Source organism: Schistosoma haematobium, chromosome 5 (genome assembly GCF_000699445.3).
Source record: "Schistosoma haematobium chromosome 5, whole genome shotgun sequence".
In the NCBI taxonomy this organism is placed as follows: Eukaryota; Metazoa; Platyhelminthes; class Trematoda; order Strigeidida; family Schistosomatidae; genus Schistosoma; species Schistosoma haematobium.
This window is the reverse complement of record NC_067200.1, coordinates 17,826,991-17,852,322: the sequence shown is the minus strand read 5'-3', so window position 1 is coordinate 17,852,322 and position 25,332 is coordinate 17,826,991. Positions and strand designations below refer to the sequence as shown.

At 35.4% G+C, this 25,332-nt stretch overlaps 1 protein-coding gene across 3 annotated transcripts in view; it reads left to right on the top strand.

The window, feature by feature from the left end:
• The window catches only part of CCDC60_1 (coiled-coil domain containing 60), a 43,071-nt gene that overhangs the window by 5,711 nt on the left and 12,028 nt on the right, over window positions 1–25,332 (top strand). The window contains exons 4-14 of one of the 3 annotated variants that reach the window (XM_051217643.1): window positions 1,230–1,303; window positions 2,327–2,396; window positions 3,680–3,748; window positions 8,804–8,936; window positions 11,080–11,358; window positions 13,320–13,436; window positions 16,434–16,554; window positions 17,505–17,625; window positions 20,407–20,644; window positions 23,007–23,070; window positions 25,147–25,244. In XM_051217643.1, the coding sequence (XP_051065061.1) occupies window positions 2,339–2,396; window positions 3,680–3,748; window positions 8,804–8,936; window positions 11,080–11,358; window positions 13,320–13,436; window positions 16,434–16,554; window positions 17,505–17,625; window positions 20,407–20,644; window positions 23,007–23,070; window positions 25,147–25,244 (1,298 nt within the window). In that variant the 5' untranslated portion in view covers window positions 1,230–1,303; window positions 2,327–2,338. Of the gene's footprint in view, window positions 1–1,229; window positions 1,304–2,326; window positions 2,397–3,642; window positions 3,749–8,803; window positions 8,937–11,079; window positions 11,359–13,319; window positions 13,437–16,433; window positions 16,555–17,504; window positions 17,626–20,406; window positions 21,805–23,006; window positions 23,071–25,146; window positions 25,245–25,332 lie in introns of those variants that run through there. The other 2 variants (XM_051217645.1, XM_051217644.1) reach the window with 2 other exon arrangements.

The following is a 25,332-nucleotide window of genomic DNA, read 5'->3' as shown; positions in this document are numbered from 1 at the left end:
GATAGACGGATATCTCGCCCTCGCCATAGGTGACGTAAGTTGTCGAAAGCAAAACAAGCTTTTCGAATCTGTGCTGAGATTTCTTCAGAAACCAGCCTATGAGGGCTGATCAGACTTCCAAGATAAGTGAAGTTGTTAATGCCTCCTACTACTTCACTCCCTATCTTTAGTCCAGGTGTTGACGCAGGCCAGTCCTGAGGCAACAACTTGCATTTAGAGGGGGAGAAACGCATTCCAAACATTCTGGAAATGTTGTTCAGTGCTATCAAAAGACTCTGCATTTTATCAGCGTCTTCACTAAACAGGACTATATCATCTGTGTATTCTAAGTCGATAAGTGGACCTCCTGGAAGGAGATCAATGCCCGAAAATTCAGTAGGTCTATGATAAAGTTAAACAAAAATTGAGAAAGCGGACAACCTTGACGGACACCACTTGAGGTTGTTAAGGCAGATGATAGTTCGCCATAAGCTCTGACCCGACTAGTAGTGTTCGAGTAAAGAGCGTTCACAAGGTTTATGTGCTTTTAAGGTACGCCTTTCAATGACAGACACTGCCACAGAATCTCGCTGTCTACGGAGTCAAATGCTGCTTTTAAGTCAAGAAAAATCACCATTGATAATATGGACAACCTGAAATAAAACTACACTTTCAGTATCGAAGGATTGACATCGCTGCTAGAGACATCATTACCATTACATTCAAATCATAAATATAGTTCTTTATATTAGCTTGAAGAAGGCATTGACGACGGTTCAAAAGGAATGATGTGATTTTATTCTATCTAACTGCTTTTACCTCCGATTTCACCGTGTTCGTTAATAAATCACAATGGATAGCAGTTCTTCCTAAGGCATTTTTCTAATGTTCATTTGTTGTTCTTCTACTTCATTGGTACCACGAATCCCTTCTTTTGTATGGAAGAGCGTTTTATGGACTTAAGATAATCGTAAATATTAAAATTGATCATTGGAAATGAATAACAAGATATTATGGTGAGAATATCGATTCATAATAGAAATTAATCAAAGTCATGTTATTTCACAAACCATTTAAGTCTCCACAAAACTGATAACACATAAGTAGGCAATCTTATTCGTTCAACCTTAGAAGAAGTAGGCGACTTCCAGACATCAATAAACTTTGGATGTTATCTATATATTTCAAAAAAAGACGTCAATTAACAAACTTACTATTTTGATGGTATTCAATTGATTTATCTTCCGAAGTCAGGTTCTGCATATATGGAAAGAAGACGTAAACGGGGCTTTGTCGATTTAAAGAAAGTTATTCAGCAATCCAAGTAAGTCAATTCCTAGTTAGATCAAAAAAGCGTTTTATAAATGGAATCCTTAATAGAAATAAAACTGTACTCGTAGTATTAAATAGAATGAACTGCGTTTAACAGTGGTAACAAGGAAAGATCCATGTGTTTGATTGAATGCACAAAACAGTTTGTTTCTAGGAATGATATGCTTTGATACTTTGATCAGACAATTGATTATCTTGTTGGATCAATCACTTGAACTTTTATGATGGTTACCAATGTATAATTAACTACATACATGAATCTATGCCAATCAGTGAACAAAATTCAATTCCTATGAAGCAACTTCAATAAATAATAATCATTAGCTTATTATTGATTGACTTACAGGTGGCTTACCAGAACTGTTATTAGAAATTCGTATTCTATGCAACCAATCTTGTAAGAAGTGAAGCATGAACTTAGCGATGACATGAGATGAGGTTATGGTACTTCGTTAGTCGACTGGATCTGGAAATCTGTCTCCTTACATGTCCAAGTATGCTGCTACGTGAACGCACTAATTGGGATTGTCTACTGCAGTATCCAAGTCTGGCTGCAACACTTGCGCTTATAATTTGTACCATCCTAGGTAGGTCAGATGGACATAGGTAAAATTAAAAGGCTAAGAAAATAATGGACTGATTGCAACTTGATTTTGTTGAACATGCTAAGGTTCGGTGACAATAAGTTGCTTCTAATGGTTAACTCTAATCCAAAATGATTATGAGTTCGCGCGGTAGAAGTAGGGACTATAAAAGGCTAATTCTAAAGTAAAAAAAACCTTACCTTACCCGACGGATTTCCGAATGCTAGATCTGAAAAGTATGAAGTTATTATATCCGAAACTCACTTGGTATTGTTTTACTTGAATCTTCCCATTGATGTATTTATCATAAGATAGTTAGTAGAAGTTGATGTTCTATTCCTTCATTAATATAACCCTGTAAAAGTTCCTTTGAAATCCGCATTTCTATTATGGAACAATCTTATCAAGAAGTAATTTGTCTCTTTTTACAGTGACATGACAAAATGTGTCAAGCATGGAAGAAGCTTCTTTGGTATGCTACGTCAAGAACTAATACAAAAAGTATGCAATTAACCCATGTTTAATTTAATTTAATTTTATCAACTACTTATAGGTCTAGGAATACTTCTCTTGGTAACATTCTAGATTTCACTACTGAATAATATCCTGTATATAAGAGGTGAGACTGTAAATGATGATGGAGTTTTGTTCTCTGAGCTGGATGACTTAGTTGTGGAGCTATCATCGTTCTTCTGAACAATATCATCAACACAAACTTCAGTTACAAGTGAAGTGTTTACATTTTTCCACATGTAGTTCACAGCTTATCCTGTACAGCTCGATGTTGATTAGTTTTTGTTAACCTTAAACCTGAGCTACAAATCCTCTCCACTATAAATTATAGACGAACCATTCAGATTTAATATAATAGGTCTTGAATTTTGGAGCGAAATTTATTCAACCATTTGGTTAAATAGCGTTTTAGCACTGTAGCTTATGTCAGTTCGTAATGAAAGCCTTTAATGTAATTCTTAATTCTAATAATCAAATGAAAATCATAATCTTAATTTAGGACCCGAGTGGTATGTGCTACTGATGTCGATAGTTATAAGTAGTATGTGTCATCAGTCAAAAGTGAAACGTATGGCGGTAGAAGGTTAACAAGATCGAAGAAAAGAGAACGAGAACGAGGAATGATTGGTGTGGAAACAAAGGAACAATCAAATCTGAGACAATTGATTGGCATTTTGCCAATGAAGTATTTACTGTATGGTTCTCAAATTTCCCCACTTGTGTTCTCGTTCAATACATTTGGTGTCGCTACCAACCAGAAGGAGGGGAAGGGTGGTGTTCTGCGGATGCCAATGCGGTCTTGGCACTGAGGTACTAGTTGGTGTGTGCTACTTCTATCGACATAACTAGTATGTAACGCTAGTCAGGAATAGAATGTCTCGCAGTAAAACATCGAGGAGGAAAGAACGGGAACAGAAAGCAGTTGGTGTGGAAATGAAGGAACAGTCAAGTTTGAGACAATTGATTGATATGTTGCAAATGTCCTCACATTGTGTTCTCATTCACTACAATACTAATATTTATCTGATCAGTCAATCAAATGAATAATGTTTTTAAGTTGGATTGAAATGATGTCAAAAGCCAAGTTATATTCGGTACCATTTTGAATTAGTAAAGATGCTTTAGACTTTGTATTGATGAAATGATTGACCATTTAAGAGAAATACTTCATTAAAATGATTCTTACAATCTATGTACACTGTATTCATAAATCTTATATCGTTTATTTCTTCAGGTATATAACTTCTGGTATTTATATAATCAAGTTATAGAGTCCAGAAAAAGTCGAATCATACCTCCAGTTCGTGCATATACATTAAATGAACAAAATCACTCTAATGGTAAGTTATTTATTGTGTTAATACGGGGTTGTGTAGATTGTTATTAAGTTTTTCATTGAGATCATGAATCGATTGATGTTAGATTACAATCGAGAACTTGGAAACATTGGACAGATGTTTCGTTCTATTGTGAGACTTCTCAGCATTGCGGGTCCACGATCCTACTCGCGGGATTCAAACCTAGGACTTTCGATCTGGCATGCGAACGCTTAACCTCTAGATAACTGAGCCGACATCTAGCGGTGTTGCTGTCTAACCTCAACCAATCCACGAAATTGCGTGACTGTATTGAGGTAGGTACCTGTGTCTACCTGAAATGGATTAGCTCCACTGGTCACGGCTTCTCAAATTCCTTTAAATCAATATGATGAGATTGTGCTTCATAAAATTTTACTAAAGTTAGATCTATTCTTCAATATAAAGTTATAAGTTTTTGTTTTATTCATGAAAAGATGTAATATCCTGTTAGTTGACAAATTAGCTAGGAGTTCTCACTGAATAATCATGCTATAAATAGAAACATGTTCTGGTTTTTAATTTAGCCTAAATGAATTTTTGTTCTCTGAGTTGGATGGTTTGGTCGTGGAGCTTTCATCGATCTTCTGGACGACATCATTATCACTTCTACCTGAAGTCCGTGCTGATAATGCTGTTGAGGAGAACGACGAAAGCTCCACGATCACACTATCCAGCTCAGAGAACAAAATTCCGTCAAAATCATCCAACTGAGCTACAAATCTTCTCCATCTCAAGCCCAGATAAATCTTGACGTTTATAGTGAATAGACAATAACAGACTAACTAAGAATAAACTATTTCCATACTTATCAATTATTATTGATAATCTCTTGGATTTTATCAATCAAGAGCTTCCATTATTCATAACGGGAACTATCAGGATTCATTCTTATGGTTACCATCTGAAGTAATTAATCAGTAAAGCATAAATATACATCTCCTCAAATCTAGTGTAATGAATTATATTCATTTAGTGGTTAATGTAAATAGTTATTGAAGTCAGTAATTGAAGAGAACACTTTCAGTTACATGTCAAATAAAATTATTACTGAAATCATTTCATTTGTTAATATAAGTAGTAAGTTTGTTCTTAATAAAAATTATGTCAGAAGGGGTATTTTGTGGATATTATAGTAATTTTAATAGTTGAGATCATGAGTCGATCGAAGTTAGACATTAACACCTTAGAATGAGGACTTAGTGGTCTAAAGGTTAAGCGTTCGCGCGCGGAACTGGTAAGCCCTGCGTTCAAATCTCGCGAAGTGGGATCATAGATGCGCACTGATGAGTACTCCCACAATGGGATGAAACGGCTGTCCAGTTCTTCTTGGTTTCCCATGGTAGCCTAGCTTCAATTGACTCATGATCTCACCTACTAAAAATTATGTCACCAATTAAGATTTGTGATCTGTGGATGACACGTGGATCGAGTGTAACATTCCAAAAAGTAAAGAACCAAATGATTATATTTTGTTATTAAAATTAATTATAGTTAATGCCGGTAAAATTTGAAACTTTAAATGCGAGAAGTCTTAGTGTAGTGAACAAGAACACAACCGGGGATAATCGAATGTGTTTGAACACGAGATTACAGAACGTCTTAGTAAAATCTCAGAACCATACAGTGAATACTTCATTTGCAAAAATGTCAGTTATCTCATACTCGGCTGTTCTGTTTGCAAATATCAGTCAATCGTCTCATACTTCATTGTTCCTGTTATTTCCATACCAATTGCTTTCTGTTCCGATTCTTCCCTTCTCGATCTTCTGGACCTTCTGTTGCCAGACATCCTATTTCTGACTAGCGTTATATATTACTTATGTTGATATAAGTAGCACACACTACACCAACCAGCACATCAGTTCCAGGCCCGCATCGTTGTCCGCAGAACAGCACCCTCCCCCCTGGTCGGCAGCCACACCAAGTGTACGGAACGAGAACACAAGTGGGGACAATCGAATGTATTTGAATACGCGATTACAGAATCTCCTAGTAAAATCTGAGAACCAAACAGTAAATACTTTATTTGCAAAATGTCAATCAATCGTCTCAGATTTGATTATTCTTTTGTATCCATATCAATTATTCTCTATTCTCGTTTTCTTTTCTTTGATTTTGTTAACCTCCCACCACCAGACATTTCATTTTCGATTGACGATACATACTACTTATATCTATCGACATCAGTAGCAGATACCACAGTAGTATTTGTTATATAAATAAAATGAAATTAAGGAAATATGGTGACGGTACAAAATAATAACATTGAACTGTTAAACATAACTTTCACCAATAATAAACTAATGAAGATGAATGTTATTGGTAGATTAAGCAAACGATCTAATAGAATGAATAGATAAACAAGTAATGTATACATTAAATATAAAGTTGATATTGTGATGGAAGATAGTTTGTATGTTTATATGGATTGTTAAAATGATCACTTAAGTTGATGTCATTCTTATGATTGAATAAGAACTACTCATAAAAACCGAATGGATAGTTCGAAACCCAACAAATAAGGATAGTTACTTAGAGAACTGAGTTATGATATTCAAGATAAAGAATATCATGATTAAATGTCATAACATTAATGATTGTACGATTTGAACTTTTGTAGGTCACTTGTCAACCTATGAAATTAAAACTTAATGGGATAGGGGGGTTTTGTAGAGATTTCAGTAATTCATGAGTCAATTAACGCTAGACTACTATGGAAAACCTGAAAGTGCACGAAACTGATAGGTTCTTGGTTTCGAATCACTCGGGGCGGGATCATGAATACTTACTGTTGTGGAGTCCTATACTAAGACAAAACGGCCGTCCAGTGCTTCCAGATTTTTCATGATAATCTGGCTTCAACTGACTAATGAATTCAACTATTAAAACTTAATTATGAAACATATCAGCCAACTAGTCTACCAAAATATAAAGGAGATTAGATAAAACAAGGATAGTTTTAATAAGTCTTGGTCAGTTGTTACAGCGTTTAAAAATATCTGTAGTAAGAATTATACTACTTATTAATAAAAAGTAGAACGAATGACCATAAAATTATGTATCCAATAAGGGTTGTGGAGATGAAGTTTTTGATTGAGACCATGAACCGATTGATGTTAGACCACCATTGAAAACCTGGAAGCACTGGACGACTGTTGGATGCCGACTCCGTGGTCTAGAGGTTAAGCGTTAGTGCGTGAGACTGAAGGCACCAGGTTCAAATCCTGCGAGCGGAATCGTGTGTGTGCGCTGTTGAGGAGTCACATAATAGGACGAAACGGCTGTCCAGTGCTTCCAAGTTTTCAATGGTGGTCTAACATCAATTGGTTCATGATCACAACCAAAATAAAACTATGTAATTAAAAAGTTTTTTCGTTATTCAATTCATATCATTGGTTTATCGTCATCATTCCGTAATATTTAGCCATACAAGTAATACCGAAAAGCGAATGGTACTGAATTTAATCTAAAAGAAAACGACTAATGATAACATTGAGTTAGTATGAAAACAGTTTCTTAAAGTACTTAGTTCCTAGTGGTTTTAATTTGTGGTAAGAAACTCAATATCTTTCACTAATAATCCCGCAATAATACATTGTCCTGTCATAGATAGTGTGATTAAGTCATCTTCGCAGTATAAAAATGCAATTTTATTCTTGTTACAATGGCTATTGTTTATAAATTTCATCGACTTGAAATTATGCATTACTTACTTACTTACTTACGCTTGTTACTCCTCATGGAAGAGCATAGAACACCGACAAACATTCTCCATCAAACTCTGTCCTACATAATCCTTTCCACTTGTTTTCAGTTGTTATTCACTCTTTTGATGTCTACTTTCAATTCTCATTGCAGTGTGTTCTTTGGACTTCTTCTTTTCCATTTCTCTTCAGAATTCCAAGTTAGTTATTGTCTCGCGATACAGTTTGATGATTTCCATAATGTATGTCCTATGCACTGCCAACATCTTTCCCCGATTTTCTCTTCATTTGAAAGCTGGTTTGTTTTCTCCTACAGTAGATTATTGCTGATGGTATCCAGCCAACGGACATTGAATATTCGTCAGTAGCTCGTCTACAGTTACTGAACTTTGAATTTCTACACATTAAGTAAATACAAGACACTATCAGGGTTTGTTCTCAGTTCTTTTAGTGATTTAAAATGCTGAGAAGTTAATATGCTTCTTTGCTTTGATTCAGCACCGACTATAGCCTTGACAGAAAAAATCCTATCTGCATCATCTTACCATTTAGAAGTGATTCAAATAGCCTTTTTACTGAAACAAAAACTTAAGTCAGCCATTAACAAGACATATTGTGCAGCGAAGGTCATTATCAAGGAAACAACAAGATTCATGCTTCATCGAAAACCTAAAAGACAAGAAAACAATAGTGTCACATGCCACTGTGTTTATCAATTTAAATGTTTGTGTGTGTGTGTGTGTGTGTGTGGTTACACATACATAAGGTGGAGAGGTAATCGTGATCTGAAAATTAGGGTGTGTGAACATGTACCTAAGTGATTGCAGAAACAAATCGAGTCATGAAATGACCCAATAAGAGTAGAGGGTAAACATCCATCATCCTCCATTGTCAAACACATAATTGAAATCGGTGATAAGATTGATCTTAACTTGGCTTTTGGTGGTGTTGTACAAAAGTATCAAATGGCGTATAATCAGGTTTATTGAATCCTTAACCATACGAGAATCCAAACCTCCTCTGTGTATTCAAAAACAGTTTGTTCTCACGTTAACCATAGCCTGGTAATATTAGTGATGAGTTTCCACATTGTCTTCTATATGATCTTGTTTATTATCCTTGTCTTCTCTTAACCTTCATTTCTAGTGTAGTCTAGTCTAGTTCTTAACGAATATATTATGTATGAAATGTATTGCGCTAATATATATCATCACATAGTTCTGATAATCTTCGTCATCTTCTTATTACACTATCGAAGTTTATCAGATGGGACTAATTGCTTTAAAGATATCAGCATCAATTTTTATTCGTTCTACTTTGAATTTTCTATTAGGTGAATCAATAGAAAAGACAATTCATGATATTGATGAAGATGAACTACTTGATGAAGAGCCAGAAATACGTGAATTAATGAATAATTTAATTGCTACTGGTTGTGATTTAGAAATTCCTTTAACTAAAACACAGTAAGTATTATACCGTATGTTGTCCTATTGTAATAATGATATATAAGCTTCCTATTTAAGAGCCTAAACCAGATACTTGAATGGGAAGACTGAAAATGAGTTGAAGGCTTTAATAACTTAAATCTAATTGAGAAATTGTTGGAACAGCTTCCGAGAATCACGACGGAGCTTCCAGAGGCCCTAGAAGAGCCATCCAATCAGAACGCAAGCAAGCTTTCTAGAATATCAACGTGGTATGCTACTATTGGTCAATAGCATAACATGCCTCTTTGCAGAATGGTTGAATTATAATGTTGATTTAACAAACGCTAATATCTATAAATACCCATGATTTCCTGTACACTTTGATTCTTGCCCAACAAGCACTCTCCCCAGTATTCGTCTGTCTCCTTATTTACAACTGGGGGGGGGTTCTAGCGTTCGAGTGCTGAAGTTATTATCCCTTAGAAATGCAAGTCATATTTTTTAATCCGTGGTGTGTGTCTCAAGAAGTCAAAACTTGATCAGTTGCATGATCTTAAGATTTGACCGATGTCTTTTAGGTCTGCTATATCAGTAAACAACATTGTTTATAGCTTATGAAATGAAACTGTAAGCTATCACAAGACTGAAAGGTCTTGGGTTTGAATCTCGCGAGGCAGGATCGTATATGTGCACTACTGAATGAAAGTATTAATATGAATTTTGCTAGTTATGTAGTATTAAAACTTTTCATGATATCCGTTGCGTCTTGAAGCTATTCTTCACAGTTTGTGATAATGTATATTTGATAACTTAGGAGCAGTAACCAACCTACACACTATACTGACAGTAAAAAACTTCCAGCGACAAGCGTTTCCCTATTTTCCATTGAAGGTAGGATTGTTATAGACTTAGATTCTAATGAACCTCTCTCCGCTTCATATAGCTGTTGTAGATTCTATTTTCATCCTTATTAAAGGCGTATCATCGTCGGTCTTCTGGGAGCATCTGCTCTAAGTAATAATTGTAGACAAGTATGTCCAGCTCATATACAAAGTAATTTTGTAATTTGATAATAATATCTTCTCATCACATATTCCATGTTTAGTCAACTTTGTTATAATTATTAACCTTCTAATTCACTGAATACATTAGAGAATTTACTTGATTTAAACAACCTCTTGATTGGAATTTAGAGATAAGAGATCTTGATCATTGACATCTTTGAGACATTATAAAGTATCCAAATAAGATATTTTCAATACTTTATATTTCTATTCACGATTACGATCATTGTAACTTAAAATCAATATTATTGAAGTGATTATGCAACTTTATTATTTCCTCTAAACTTCCACTACTTTATTTCTCCATTAAAATAATTTAAGCTAGACCATAATTGAACACCTGGAAGTATTGAACGGCTATTTAGTCCTAATAGGACGGAACTCCTCAGCAGTGTGCATCCACGATTCCATGCATAGGACTCGAACTCAGAATCTAAGGTCACGTGTGAGAACAGTTAACCTCTAGACACTGAGTTGTCATCCTACGGTGTTGATGTCCAACTTCAGTCAATCCATGATCATGCGCAACACTTCATCCATCGTCTGAGGTGGATAAGTGTCTCACATTCAATTCGAATTGAACTCCACTGGTCGCCGCTTCCCACTAGAACTTCAGGAATTCCATCTTAAAGCCAGTTACTAGTGAGCACTTGAAAGCGTATATCATAATCGCAATTGGTTGACATAATTTTAGAAAATCTTTATTGAAATATACTATTGAATTAATTAATTAGTTATATGTTTTACCGTATACTGCCAGTCACAATCCATCTTTATTTATAATGCTTGTGAATTAAGGCAATATCGAGGCAATCCGTATAGGATGCGCAAATGTCAATAAGTGACTGATCAATTACAATCCTAAGTAACAATCAGAAGATTCAAGTGGCTATCAGGAGTCAGTAGTAGCTAAGTGGATAACTCGATGGTGTTCAGACCAAACAGTACTGAGTATGAGTCCGAGAGTGAACATCAAATCTGAGATGCAGGTACATCCAGCTGACGAGTCCCAGACAGGACGAAACACACGTCATAGATTCCACTATTAGCCATTATTCATCTTTGCCTATAAATGTAATAGTGTTTTGTTTGTTCTTTTTTATAAACAATTTTAGAGAATTATCAAGTAATATTAAACAATCTGATAATCATATAACTTCAGCTACTGAACATCGGCGTCTTAAACAATATAAACAATGGTATAGTGAATCGCCAAAACCTTTTACACCGAAATTTTTCAATATATGCAAACCAGATTTTGGTAAAGATTTAAATTCTAATCAACCATATGAAACTTATAAGTTGATAACTTCTAGTGATATGAAAGAAGATAAAAAGAAAAAAGATCATGATGGTGATCATGATGGTGATGATGATGATGATGATTCATTTAGGTAAATTGAATTGCTTTATTCATTTGTTAAACAATGTAAATCATTCATAACTGCAACCTGTGTTTATTCTCAATATTCTAATAAAAAACAATCAGATTATTGGTAGGTTCTCGTTTGTTTACTTACTTACTCACTCATGTTGTCCCCAATGGAGCATAGGTTGCCGACCAGCATACTACAACCTACTCTGTTCTGAGCCCTCCTTTCTAGTTCTGTTCAATTATTGTTCATTCTTCTCATGTCTGTCTAAATTTTTCGGTGTAATGTGTTCTTCGGTCTTCCTCGTCTCCTTTGACCTTAAGGGTTTCAAGTCAGCACTTGACTTGTGATGCAGTTGAGTGCTTTCCTCAATGTGTGTCCTATCCACTTCCAGCACTTCTTCCTCATTTCTCCCTCCTATGGAATCTGGTTTGTTCTCTCCCTCAGTAGGTTGTTGTTGATAGTGTATTGTCAACGGATCGGAAGTATTTTCTGAAGAAAACTGTTAATAAACAGTTGTATCTTTTGGATGATGACTTTCGTAGTTCTTGAAGTTTGCACCCGATACAGTATAATTGTGTTGACATTTGTATTGAAAATTCTGAGTTTGGTGTTCGTTGATAGTCGTTTTAAGCTCTAGATGTTCTTCAATTGTAGATATGCTGCTCTTGTTTTGCCGATTCGCGCCTTCACATGTGCATCAGATCCACGGTGTTCGTCAACGATGCTGCCCAGATACGTAAAGGTTTTTACATCCCCCAAAGCTTCTTTGTCAACTGTGACTTAAAAGGTGCATGTTTTGTTGTGTCGGAGAATCTCGCTTTTCCCTTTATGTATGTTGAGACCTACTGCTGCTGAGGCTGCTGCTACGCTGGTCGTCTTCTCTTGCATTTGTTGTCGCATGTGTGATAGAAGAGTAAGGTCATCTATAAAGTCTAGATCGTCCAGCTGCATCCTAGTTGTCCACTGTATCACGTCTTCATAATCCAGTCGATTACCAGGAAAAAGAGGAAGTCTGAGAGTAGGCAACCTTGCTTGACACCAGTCCTTACTTTAAACGACTCTGTGAGCTATCCTTCTCGTTTGTTTAGTATTCATTTTTTGCTACACTTGACTCATTTACTCTTAAGTTAATGTAAGTATAAGAGGAAAACAACCTATATTATAAATAACGGAAATAACCAAAAATACAGCTGTAGTAAAATGTATTAGAGTTTATGCAAAAAATTACAAAAGAAACTTCTAGTATATTCTCGATTCATTCAACAGAAGTGATTAGTTAGAAATGAACCTATCAAACGATTCCAAATTGGACTAACCGAATGAATGTATTTGTTAGGACGCTTGACCTCTATACCACTGAGCCGGCATCCGAAGGTGTTAGTATCTAACGTCAATCAATCCACGAAATTGCACCAGCGTCCACCATCGTCTTCAGTGAGTTTCTATCTCACAATAGACCCGGTTGAACTCCGCTTCTCACTAGAACTCTAGGAAATACCACTTGAAGCCAGTCATTAGTGAGCTTATGATGATTATTATCACAGAGTGGTTTTATGGATATAATAGTAAATTTAATAGTTGTATTCATGAGTCAATTGAAGCTAGACCATCATAGAAAACCTGGAAGTACTAGACGGCTATTTCGTCCTAACTTCAACTGATTCATGAATTCAACTATTAAAGTTACCATAGTATCCAATAAACCTCCTCTCGTATGACAATGTGATAGCCTTGATTTGATCTTAATGGGTAAAATACTTCAGTGTCAATCTATGCATTTGGTTCTAGTGTCCTTTTTGATGGAGTTTCGTTCTCTGAACTCCATCAAAATCATCCACCTGAGCCATAAATCTTCTCCACCATCTTTTTCTAGTGTCCTGTAATAATCCTAGTGAATAACTAATGTAAAACTAATCTTATTTAGACAATTCATTCTAACGGATAACAATTTTCTTTCTTATTAAAATAATTTCATATAGAGATATTATATTTACACAAATTTGTTGTGTTTTATGGATTATGGAACAAATGTATAATTTATCTCACCCTGAAGTTGACTTCAAATGGAGGCCAATATCAGCTTCGTGGAAATTGAGGTAAGAGTACTTTTAGATTAAATTATCAAGTTGCTAACTTACTTACTTACGCCTGTTATCCCTCGTGGAGGAGAATAGGCCGCCCACCAGCACTCTCCATCCAACCCTGACCTCGGCAATTCTTTCCAGCTCTTTCCAGTTGTTATTCTTCCTTTTCATATCTGCTTCTGTTGCCCGACGTAATGTGTTCTATGGCCTTACTCTTTTCTGCTCCCCTTCAGGATTCCATGTTAGGGCTTGCCTCGTGATGCAGTTCAGTGATTTCCGTAATGTATGACCTATCCACTTCCAACGTCTTTTCCTAATTTCAAGTTGAATTTCATCTTTTTTAAAAATCTTACTAATATTTATTTTTAATGTTTATTATGGTCTACTCAATTGTTTGGGCTAGTTATTTTCAACTATACAAATATTATAAGCGGAATAGGTCAACTTTGGCCTGTTCATGTTGTGCATAATTGATTCACGCGATCACTGATCCGAATAATTATGCATATGACGTGAATGTGTATATGAATGGTGCGAATGATCCACCAGGGTGCTTGGTATCTGTGTTGTACTATTCAGATTGTAGCTTTAAAGCCTATATGCTGTTTGGTTCTCCTGTGAAGTGGGATTGAGTTGTACTGCTCGGATTAAGCATGGGCGGTGTCTGGCTCTCTTGTTGAACGGGATTGATCCGTACTGTTTTGGTTGTCACGTGGAAGTCTAAATGGTGTCTGTTTCTACTGAAAACAAATGTAAAATTACCCTGGCCCACAAGGGTGTATTAGATTATATGAAAAATATTGTAATCAGCCTGTTTGTTTAAGAGTTGTTCAGACTGGCTTATTATGAATGTCAACTCCATTTGCTGACGTACTACAATAGAAAGAGTTACAAACAAATACAATGCTAAATGCTGAATGTAATGAAAATTCGATGAGACTATAATTTATGGACAACCTTTAAGCGACTCTAAACTAACCTTGAGAGTGTCCACCTACTTACTAGGACCAAATCAGGGTTATAAAGCAGTGTGAGGAATTCCAATTATGATTTACAGTTGATGGTTAGGGTTAGGAATAGGATCTAGAGTTTTCATTATGAACTGACATCATCTAAAATGTCAAAACGCTATTCAGACAAATGAATGAGTAAGTTTCATTCCAAAATCCGAGACCTGTTATCTTATACCTGATCGACTCTTCCATAAATTATAGTCTCACTGAGAATTCTTTACTTTGGTAGAGAATACACAAATAAAAAAAGATTAATTCGATAGTAGTAACAATTATAATAACAGTCAGTCCGTCAGCTACAACGTAGGACCAGGCACATATATGCATCGATCCAACTTACCATACCTCATTACCACAACAACATGACACACCGGATTCACAAAAGTAGTTAATTCAATGGTGGTAATATATAAAAGAATGATTGCATATAAGAATATGATACATGAAGAAAGAATTAGTTTATAGAAAGAAAGATATGAAGCGATTTCAATCTCGTAGTTTAAGGGAAGACAGAGAGTGTATACACCGACGCCATTGTGATCGATCGATTCTGAGCCATGTCACCAAGAGTCTGCAACCACTGGTTACGATAGTCATGTGGACCCCAATCAAGTAGTCTGCATCTGCCAACATGGCTCAGAGTAGAAGTTCGTGACTTCGATGACTGATGCCACGTTTTGGTTTGGCCGCGTTAAACTAATGAGTAAGGAAAATAGCAGACCGGTTGTAATAATAGTGGATATTCTTGAATTTCTACAGAATTATTGATAAATATCCAAAATACAAGATCTATTGAAAGTAATCAAACAGTACTACCATGGTTGGTAAATGATTTTCACTTAGTAGTGAACTGATAGAAAATCAATTCGCTTGAATATTGAGCTGTGATTGCACTTCACATCTGTAAAATGGCAACTGATTTGTAAATCATCTTACCTTATAGATACATAATACAATATATTCTCTAGTGAATATTGAACCTAGAAGAAAACAATTACAACAGTACCTTCTTAAAAGATTAGTGTGGTACTCAGAGTGAATCTGAAGCGTATGCTTTGGTTAAAGATCTAAGAGAATATGACATTTGACAGGGTCACTTTATCATTATTTATACTGTATGTAAATTTGCAGCTACATAAAATAAATGAGTTGGTTCCATCAAGTTTGTACACCGGAAGTCAACAAACTAAATTATAAGACAAATAGGCTACAAGAAAATGCTCGAATGTGATTAGTCGAGATTTAGATTGTCAAAAATATTTAAGAAACAGAAACAACAAAATCACTGAATTATTGAAATCATAAATCGACCAACGTCATGCCACCATTGAAAACCTGGTAGAATCGGACAGCCATTTCATCCCAGCATTAGACACCTCAGCAGTGCGCATCCACGATCGCGCACTGAGTCGAGCCTTACACCTCCGGTTTCGCGCGGACACAGCCTCTAGGGCAGTGAGCTGGTGGACAACAGGGTTGATGTTTAGATTCAAAGGATTTATGATATTTCGTGACCATCTCTCATTATCCTCGGTGAGTAAAACTGCCTCATATCCGACACGGTTGAACTCCACTGATCAAGGCTTCTCACTAAAACTTCGAGAATAGTCTCTTAAAGCTAATCAGTAGTGAGCATATGGGAATTTTCAGTATGAGGATGTGGATATTGTTCAGTGGTCTTGAGGTAAAGAGTTTGCGAGAGACAGAAGGTCTTGAGTCCCACGTATGCAATTGTGGATACTCACTTCTGAAGAATCCTACACCATAACGAAATGGCTATCCGATGCTTTCAGCTTCTTACTGGTAGTCTCATATTGGTCAGTTCATGATTCCAATGAAATTCAACAATTTTCTTGACTCTTTACTATGCAAATTACTGAGCTTTTATGGTTAATCACAATAACAGTTTTAACTATCATTACTTCGTATTTAACGTACTCATTATTAAATTACTTATAATTTTATACTTTTTCTTACTTTAATGAACCAATTCCAGTGATTCATCAATAGAATTAGGAAAAGTATGTGAACAACAAAATCAACCTGATCAAATTTGGCATGATTTTGTTTATGATACAACGTATAAACAAGCAAAGACTAAATATCAAAATCAGCAAGTTAGTTCAAACAAGCTTAATGAAAAAAATATATATCTTATTATATATTTTGATTGAGATCATGAATCGATTGATGTTAAACCACCATTGAATAACTTGAAGCATTTGATGGCCGTTTCGTCCTATTCTGAAACTCTTGACTAGTACGTATCCATGATCCCTTCCGTGGGATTCGAACCAAGTGTTGTGACTTTAAGACTGGCTAGTTATCACGTAATTTATTCGCTAATCGAAATACGACCCATGCCAAAACCAATGACGTTCGACTGGTATGATCAGCCTACCGTACTTATTGGTCCTTTGCTCACCTAGCCTATCCAGTTGCGTCTACAACACCAAATACTAGCTTCCACTATGCGATGCGAATCATTTATTTCAGGCATACTGGGTTTACATGTCAATCAAACAGACCACAACGCACCATAAAATAGGAAATAACATTTGTACACAATAAAGCCAAAAAGTGACTGTGAACGTGGGAGGCAGTAGTCAATAAACTGAACATAACTTAAGAACAGTAAATTGTATCATAATAATCTATAGATCAAAATGAAGCTTATAATAAGAGGAATATAGATATACACAATCTAGTTACTGAACAGTTATACAATAGGAATATATATGTACGTATTATTAGCCCATTAATAGATCTCAGAAGGTACTCATGATTTGATCTTCAATTCAATCTTCAATAATCCTCAATCACATCCAAGGCGTTCGATCTCGCGCGCAAACGCTTAGCCACTAGACTACTGAGTTGGCTTACAACAATGTTATTGTCTTACCTCAACCAATCCACGAAATCGAGCAACTATCTTCCATTGTACTGAGGTATAGAGTTGTTTCTCAAACCATTAATTATAGATTGAAGTAACAATAATTATGCCTTAGTTAAATTCTCCTAATATAATGTTTATTATTAGATTAATACTTTTAATAATTTATGATAGATTGATTCAACGAATAGTTTGAATTCTTTACAATCTGGTACATTATCATTGGAACAAAGATGTCCAACACCTTCATCATCAATTATGAAATTACAATCAATCAATAAAGTGTCCAAATTTGGTAAGTCAAATAAATTACAATGAATTAATAAAAGTAATTAAACACTTGGCTTACTTGCTGTTAGTTCCCAAAAAGCATAATGAATGGTAACTTTGGGATCCTTTTATGGACCAATACTAAACGTATACTTTTATCGTATCACCGTTAGGTAACCAAACTATTCATATTCATATTCCTCTTATTATAAACTTTATTTTGACTTATGAACTATTATTATACCACTTACCATTCTTGAATTATGCCCTGTCTATTAGTCACTGCCTCCCACATTCACAGCCACATTTGACTAATTCTTGTACAAATGTTGTTTCCTATTTGATCGTACGATGTGGTCTGTTTGATTGGTATATAAACTCAGTAAGTTTGAAATATAAGGATTCATATTACATATGCTGAAACTGGTGTTCTGAATTTAACTGGCTGGGCTAGACGGAAAGCAGGACCAGTCAGGACTCTAGTCTGCTCGCACGTGTTTTACGCGTCCTTGGTCCGATCGATAATTCGCTGCTTCTGATTGGCGGCTTTAGGCTATAACACTTGCCAAGAACTTCTTCATTATAGTCAATGTGAACAGTTTGAATTTGATAATAATATTTAAATGATTAAAACTATTTATCTCTATGAACCTAGTTTAGAAAATTAAACCATTTCATTCATCGTCAATCTACAGGAAACTATGATGCACGAAGCGTAATGCTGACTGGTGTAGGGGATGGTTAGTAGAAAGTTAGAAGTGGCCAAACCAAAACGTGGCATCAGTCATCGAAGTCACGAACTTCTACTCTGAGCCATGTTGGCAGATGCAGACTACTTGATTGGGGTCCACATGACTATCGTAACCAGTGGTTGCAGACTCTTGGTGACATGGCTCAGAATCGATCGATCACAATGGCGTCGGTGTATACACTCTCTGTCTTCCCTTAAACTACGAGATTGAAATCGCTTCATATCTTTCTTTCTATAAACTAATTCTTTCTTCATGTATCATATTCTTATATGCAATCATTCTTTTATATATTACCACCATTGAATTAACTACTTTTGTGAATCCGGTGTGTCATGTTGTTGTGGTAATGAGGTATGGTAAGTTGGATCGATGCATATATGTGCCTGGTCCTACGTTGTAGCTGACGGACTGACTGATGGTGCATGTTCATGATAGCTTTTAGTTATCAAATTTACTGTTACATCCCGATGAGAATATTGAATGATAACTGTTAGGATCTATTTATGGACCAATCCTATACATATATTTTTATTGTATAATTGCTAAGTAACTAAACCATGTAAACTCGACCCGGAACCCCCCTGGGCTACTGCCAGTCCTAAGCCCGTATAAAGGAGGTGGGTTGAGCGTGGGGTTTGTGACCCCATCCTGTAGAAAACTAATTCTCTAAAAAACGTTAACTAGAAAAAAACCATGTATATTCGTGTTTTTCTTATTACAAGCTTTGTTTTGACCCATAGATTATTATAATGCGATTAACCGTTCATGATTTATGCCCAGTCTATCAATTATTATCGTCCACATTCACAGCCGCTTTTGACTAAATCTTGTACGAATGTTATTTTATGGTACGATGTGGTCTGTTTGGTTTGTAATACATTATTCATATCGCAGAGGCTGGGATTGGTGTTCTGGGACTCTAACAGGCAAGGCTAGGCAGAGAAAAGGACCGATAAGGACTTTAGACTGCTCGTATGGATTTATGTGTCATTGGTCCGGTGGCGGTATCATAACGTCATATATTGGTAGGGGCACAAGGTCACAAGATATAGCAGATGCTTTATACTTAGAGCCACATACATAAATATATAGTTTGGATTTTGCTGATATAAGAGTTTAAACCTAAATCCTATCGTTTTCTGTTTGAAAGACCGGTTTAGTAATTAGGGTTTCCAGTCCTTATTCATTAATCCCCGAATTTATAAGAAAATTCTTCAGAGTGAGAGGGAAATATAAAATAACATTAAGACTATAATTTATGAACGATCTTTGAGCGACACTGAAGTGACCTTGTGAATGGACACCTACTAATCAGGACTAAATGAGGGTTATAAAACAGTGAGAATTATGATTTGTGGTTGATGGTTGAGGTTAAAAGTTAGATGTAGGGTTTCCATCACGAACTGATATCAAGTATAATGCCAAATGTATGAATGAATTTCGCTCCAAAATTCATGTTTCGTTATCTTTTATCTACTGTCAACCAACACCAAACTCAGAATTTTCAATACAAATATCAACACAGTTATACTGTATGAGGTGGAAACTTTAAGAACTACGAAAGTCATCGTCCAGAACATACAACCGTTTAATAACCGCTATCTTCGCAAAATACTTCCGATCCGTTGACAATACACTATCAACAACAACCCACTGTAGGAGAGAACAAACCAGATTCCAGAGGAAGAAGAAGTCAGGAAGAAGTGCTGGAAGTGGATAGGACAAACATTGTGGAAAGCACTCAACTGAATCACAAGTCAAGCGCTGACTTGGAATCCTCATTTTCAAAGGAGACGAGGAAGACCAAAGAACACATGACACCGATAAATTTAGACAGACATGAAGAGAATGAACAAAATTTGGATAGAACTAGAAAGGAATCCCCAGAACAGAGTGGGCTAAAGAATGCTGGTCGGCGACCTATGCTCCATTGGTAGTCACAGGCTTAAGTAACTATCTTATATCTGATTGTTTCATCCATAAATTATAATCTTGTCATTTTTTTTCCTTTAGTTGATTGATATATTATTTATTGTTTTCATTGATTGTCATAGATACTACTGAACAATTATCTGATCAACCTTCATTATTAGAAGAGAATTTCAATGTATCATCAATAATTAATCAATCAGATCAATTAATATCAACAAATGATTTGATTGATTTACATCCAAATAATCAAAATAAAATCAATCAAAATCTTAATAAAATCGATAATAATAATACATCAATATCTAATCGAAAATGTGTGCAATTTTTAAAAAGTGCAAATTCTGTTAAAAAAAATAAAAAGTTTGTTTGGATCGTTTTTTTTCATGTTTCCATTTTTCATATTGACTGTATATAAAATGAGATACAATTACATCAAGCTGACGAGTCTCAAATAGGACGAAACGCGTGTCCTGAATTCCACTGCTAACCACTATCCATCTTTGCCTTTTGTGCCTGTAAATTCATGTAATCTCGAGGCAATCCAAACAGGGTGCACATAGGCCGACAGGAGACTGCTCAATTGCAGTCCTAAATAACAATCAGAAGATACAAGTAAAACAATACCAAGTGAATTTTAAACTTCACCCCATTGCACAAGCTATAAGAACTCAGTAGTAGCTAAGGGAATAACGCGATGTTGTTTGAAGTGAGTGATACTGGGCTCGAGTCTCAGAGTAAACATCAACTCTGAAATGCAAATACATCAAGCTGACGAGTGACAAATAGGTCCAAACTCGTGTCCTGGATTCCACTGCTAACCACTATCCATCTTTGCTTGTAAAGTAGTGAACAAAATTTGATAAGAGTTTTGAAATTGATGAATTACAATTAGGATAGACAATGCCATGGTGGTATCATTTTTTTATTCGGTCTCATAAAAGGATGAAGACGGTTTTAATAAAAACAAGAGATACTTTTAATGAAATAAGGTGAGAAGAAGGAAGATCAGTGTTCTATGAAGGTTTTAGACACTTAATGACTAAATCACCTCAGGAGTTGTCCATAGAGGACAGCTTACAGACGCAGGTGCAGAGGAAGCCAGTCAGTGTAGCAGAAGCCTCTGTATCAGTAGGCCTCAACATAAAAAGGGAAAGACCAAGATCTTCAAATACAACACGGAGAACACCAATTCAATCACACTTGGTGAACAAGTTCTGGAAGATGTGGAAATTTTCATGTATCTGGGCAACACTATCGACGAACAAAGAGAATCTAATGCAGACATGAAAGCAATGACTGGCACTGACTGTTGACAGATTTTGACTGACTTAAAAATAAAGAAGGATAACGTGTGTCATTGTATAGTTAGTGTGACGGCGAGTGACTAAATTAATCCAAGACGGTATCATAAGTAGATGAAATTTGAAGAAGCTGCTCTGGATTTCACAAGATAAAAACGAACTACAAAGATTAAACTGTCAGTGCTGTTCACGAACTGCTTGAAAGTCAGATATTTTCATCGTTTCACAACTCAGTTTGGTCATATTCAATCATTTTTGTCAATTTTGCTAAAGTAATTTGAGTTAATTAGATTCCATACATATATAGGAAACGTAGAAACGTTGATTATCAATAGATTAAGCAAAATTACTTATGCATCATCATCTACGAACTCAGTGAAAACGTCTTTCTATTAGATTATAAAATTTCTTAAACACTACAAGCAGAGATGGATGCTGACTTAAATTGGAATCTAGGACATGTATTTCGTCCTATTTTGGACTCGTCAACTGAATGAACATAAAATTTAGGAAGCAGGTACATCCAGTTGACAAATACCTGACAGGACGAGACGCGCTTCCTGGATTCCACTTCTTGCCACCATCCATCATTACTTATAATCCTTGCGATCTAATGGTAATATTGAAGTAATCTGCACAGAATGCAAATACGTCAATAAGAGACTGATCTATTGCAGTCCTAAACATCATTCATAATTTCGTTTGAATAATTTATTCTGGTTAGCGTTTTTTTAGCGAGTGAGTTTTCCACGGAATAAGGTCGCCAACCCCATGCCCAACCCTCTTCCTTTATCCGGGCTTGGGACCGGCAGTAGCCCTCGAAGAGGCTTCAGGTGGAGTTCTTAAACATTATTAGGAAGATTTAAACAACCAATGCACAATGAATTTCTTAAACACTGCTGGAAATAATCACAGATGGTTGATACAATATATAATTAGGAAATTAAAGGATCATGTTTAATGCCACCAATAGTATGGTACAACATAAAGTGGGGTTCTATGTGTTTAATTTCACATTTCTAACGTTTTATTACGAATTTTGGTGTTGATTAAGCAACTGGATGGTATCGTAGTGTACTAGAACACACAATTCAAGGCAATCGAATGTAATTGAACACACAAATTAGAGAACCATACAGTGAATACTTCATTTGCAAAATGTTAATCAATCGTTTCAGACTTCATTGTTCTTTCGTTTCTACACTAATCATTCTCTATTCTCGTTATCTTTCCTTCGATCTTCTTAACTTTCTGCCGCCAGCTATTTCACTTTTGACTGATGATGTATACTACTTATATCTGTCGATATCAGTAGCATACACCACAATATTTATCCATATATTATGAATTAATCTATTGAATAGTTATTCATCCCTCCTTTCATTTTTTATAAATATTTCTTTTCATTTTAACTCATTTAGTCAATGGGTAAATTGTATAAATGAAATTCATAAAATGTCAAAAGAAACCCTTAGTGAACTTGCAGTAAGTTGAAGTAAATATCCTTTAAGAGTTGTTTAGACAATACCTATACTGAATTATTATTATTTTTTCCTGGTTAGCGTTGTTTTAGCGAGTTAGTTTTCTATGGGATGGGGTCACTAAACTCATGCCCAACCTTCCTCCTTTAACCGGGCTTGAAATCGGCAGTACCCCTAGAGGGACTCCAAGCGGAGTTAATACCTATACTACTAATCATGAATTATGCTTTAAATTTATATGTACAGGCTTGTTGAATCAGTTCATCATAGATTGGTTGATCATTATGGTTAGATGTAGTGAGGATCATGTTAACCAACATACTAGAAAAATTCTTTTAACTTATGTTGATACTAGATATTGTTCTTTCAATGAAGGCAGATTGAAGATCGCTAAATATATGACTATCATAAAATCTCTTATAAATTAATGAACTAAAGAATCTAGTTCATAGCAAGAAGTATTATCTTTCTATACATATAAAGCGTACAAATAGCTTCCTTAATCAACCATTAAATTAAAATGTGATCAAATCACTGAAACATTGAAACATTTAGTCCCTACAATAAAACCTACGAAAATGTATTGACAAGATAAAATTTATTCGCCAATCCAAATACGACTTATACAATCTTAGTACTATGCCAAAACCAATGACGTTCGAGTGGTATGAGCAGACTACCGTCCTTATTGGTCATTTGTTCACCTAGCCTGTCCAGTTGAGTCTAGAACGCTAATAACAGCTTCCATCATGCGAATCAATTATTTCAAACATACTTGGTTTATCTGCCATCTTAATAGACCACATCACAGTATAAAATAGGAAATAACATCTATAGCAGATCAAGCCAAATAACTGGTTGTGAATATGTGAGACTGTAATCAATAAACTGGGCATGATAAATCGTATAATAGTAGTCGATAGATCAAATGGAAGCAGCCAGACTACAATTTATGGACGAGCCAATCAGACTGAGGATAACAGGTCTTAGATTTTGGCGCGAAACTCACTCATCCATTTGGATAAATAGACTTTTGGCAATTTAGCTTATGTCAGTTCGTGATGAAAACCCTAAATCTAATTCCTAACCTTAACCATCAACAGTAAATCATAATCTGAATTCCTTACACTGGTTTATAACCCTTATTTAGCCCTAGTAATTTGATAGACACTCTCAAAGTCACGTGAGCGTCACTCAAAGTTCGTCCATATATTATAGTCTCACCCTGGAAGCTTATAATAAGAGGAATATAGATATACCTAATCTAGTTACTGAACAGTTATACAATAGGAAGTTACCTATAATTTAATCTTCACTAAAATATAACACTTCCCCTTTTTTTGAAGATTCGAAGTCTAAATCCTGATTTTCAAAAAAAAATATGTGTAATTTTAAATTCTCCAACAATAAGTATCGTTGAACCACCTCAGTCAGTCAGCTACAACGTAGGATCAGGCACATATATGCATTATTTCAAGTTGTCATACCTCATTAGCATAGAAAGATGAACCCTATAATCCTTTAATATAGTTATTTATATTTCATGTAGTTGTTTTGTAAACATTTATTTTGTATCAGAAGAGGTTTCGTGGATATTATAGTAATTTTAATGGTTGATATCATGAGTCAATTGAAACTAGATCACCATAGAAAACCTGGAAGCACTGGACGGCCGTTTCATCTTATTGTGGGACATCTCTAGTGCAGTGTTCACCCACGATCCCGCCCTGCAGGACTCGAACCCGGGACCTACCAATTTCACGCGCGAACTCTTAACCTCCACACCACTGAGCCGACATTCAGTGGTGTTAATGTCTGACTTCAACTAATCCACGAAGTTGAGTAACACATCCATCATTGTCGTCAGTGAATTACTATGTCACATCTTTGAATCACGTCATTGAGTCAGTCAATCAGCTACAACGTAGGCTCAAGCACATATATACATCGGTTCAAGTTGTCACACCTCATTAGCATAACAATGATAAACCTCATAATCCTTTAATATAATTATTTATATTCCATGTAATTACTTATTTTATAAATCTTTAATTGAATTATTATCAATTACATAATTTAGCATCAGATTGAAGTTGAAATGGATAAAGAAAGTTTGAAAGAATCAGAATTGAGATTAACAACAAGAGGTCAACTAACAAAAAAAACTGTTGAAAAAAAGTACTTTTTATTGTTCTATATTCTTATTATTGATTTTTTGTTTCATTTTGAGGATAAGATGAGAACATGTATTAACGGGTATTGGTCT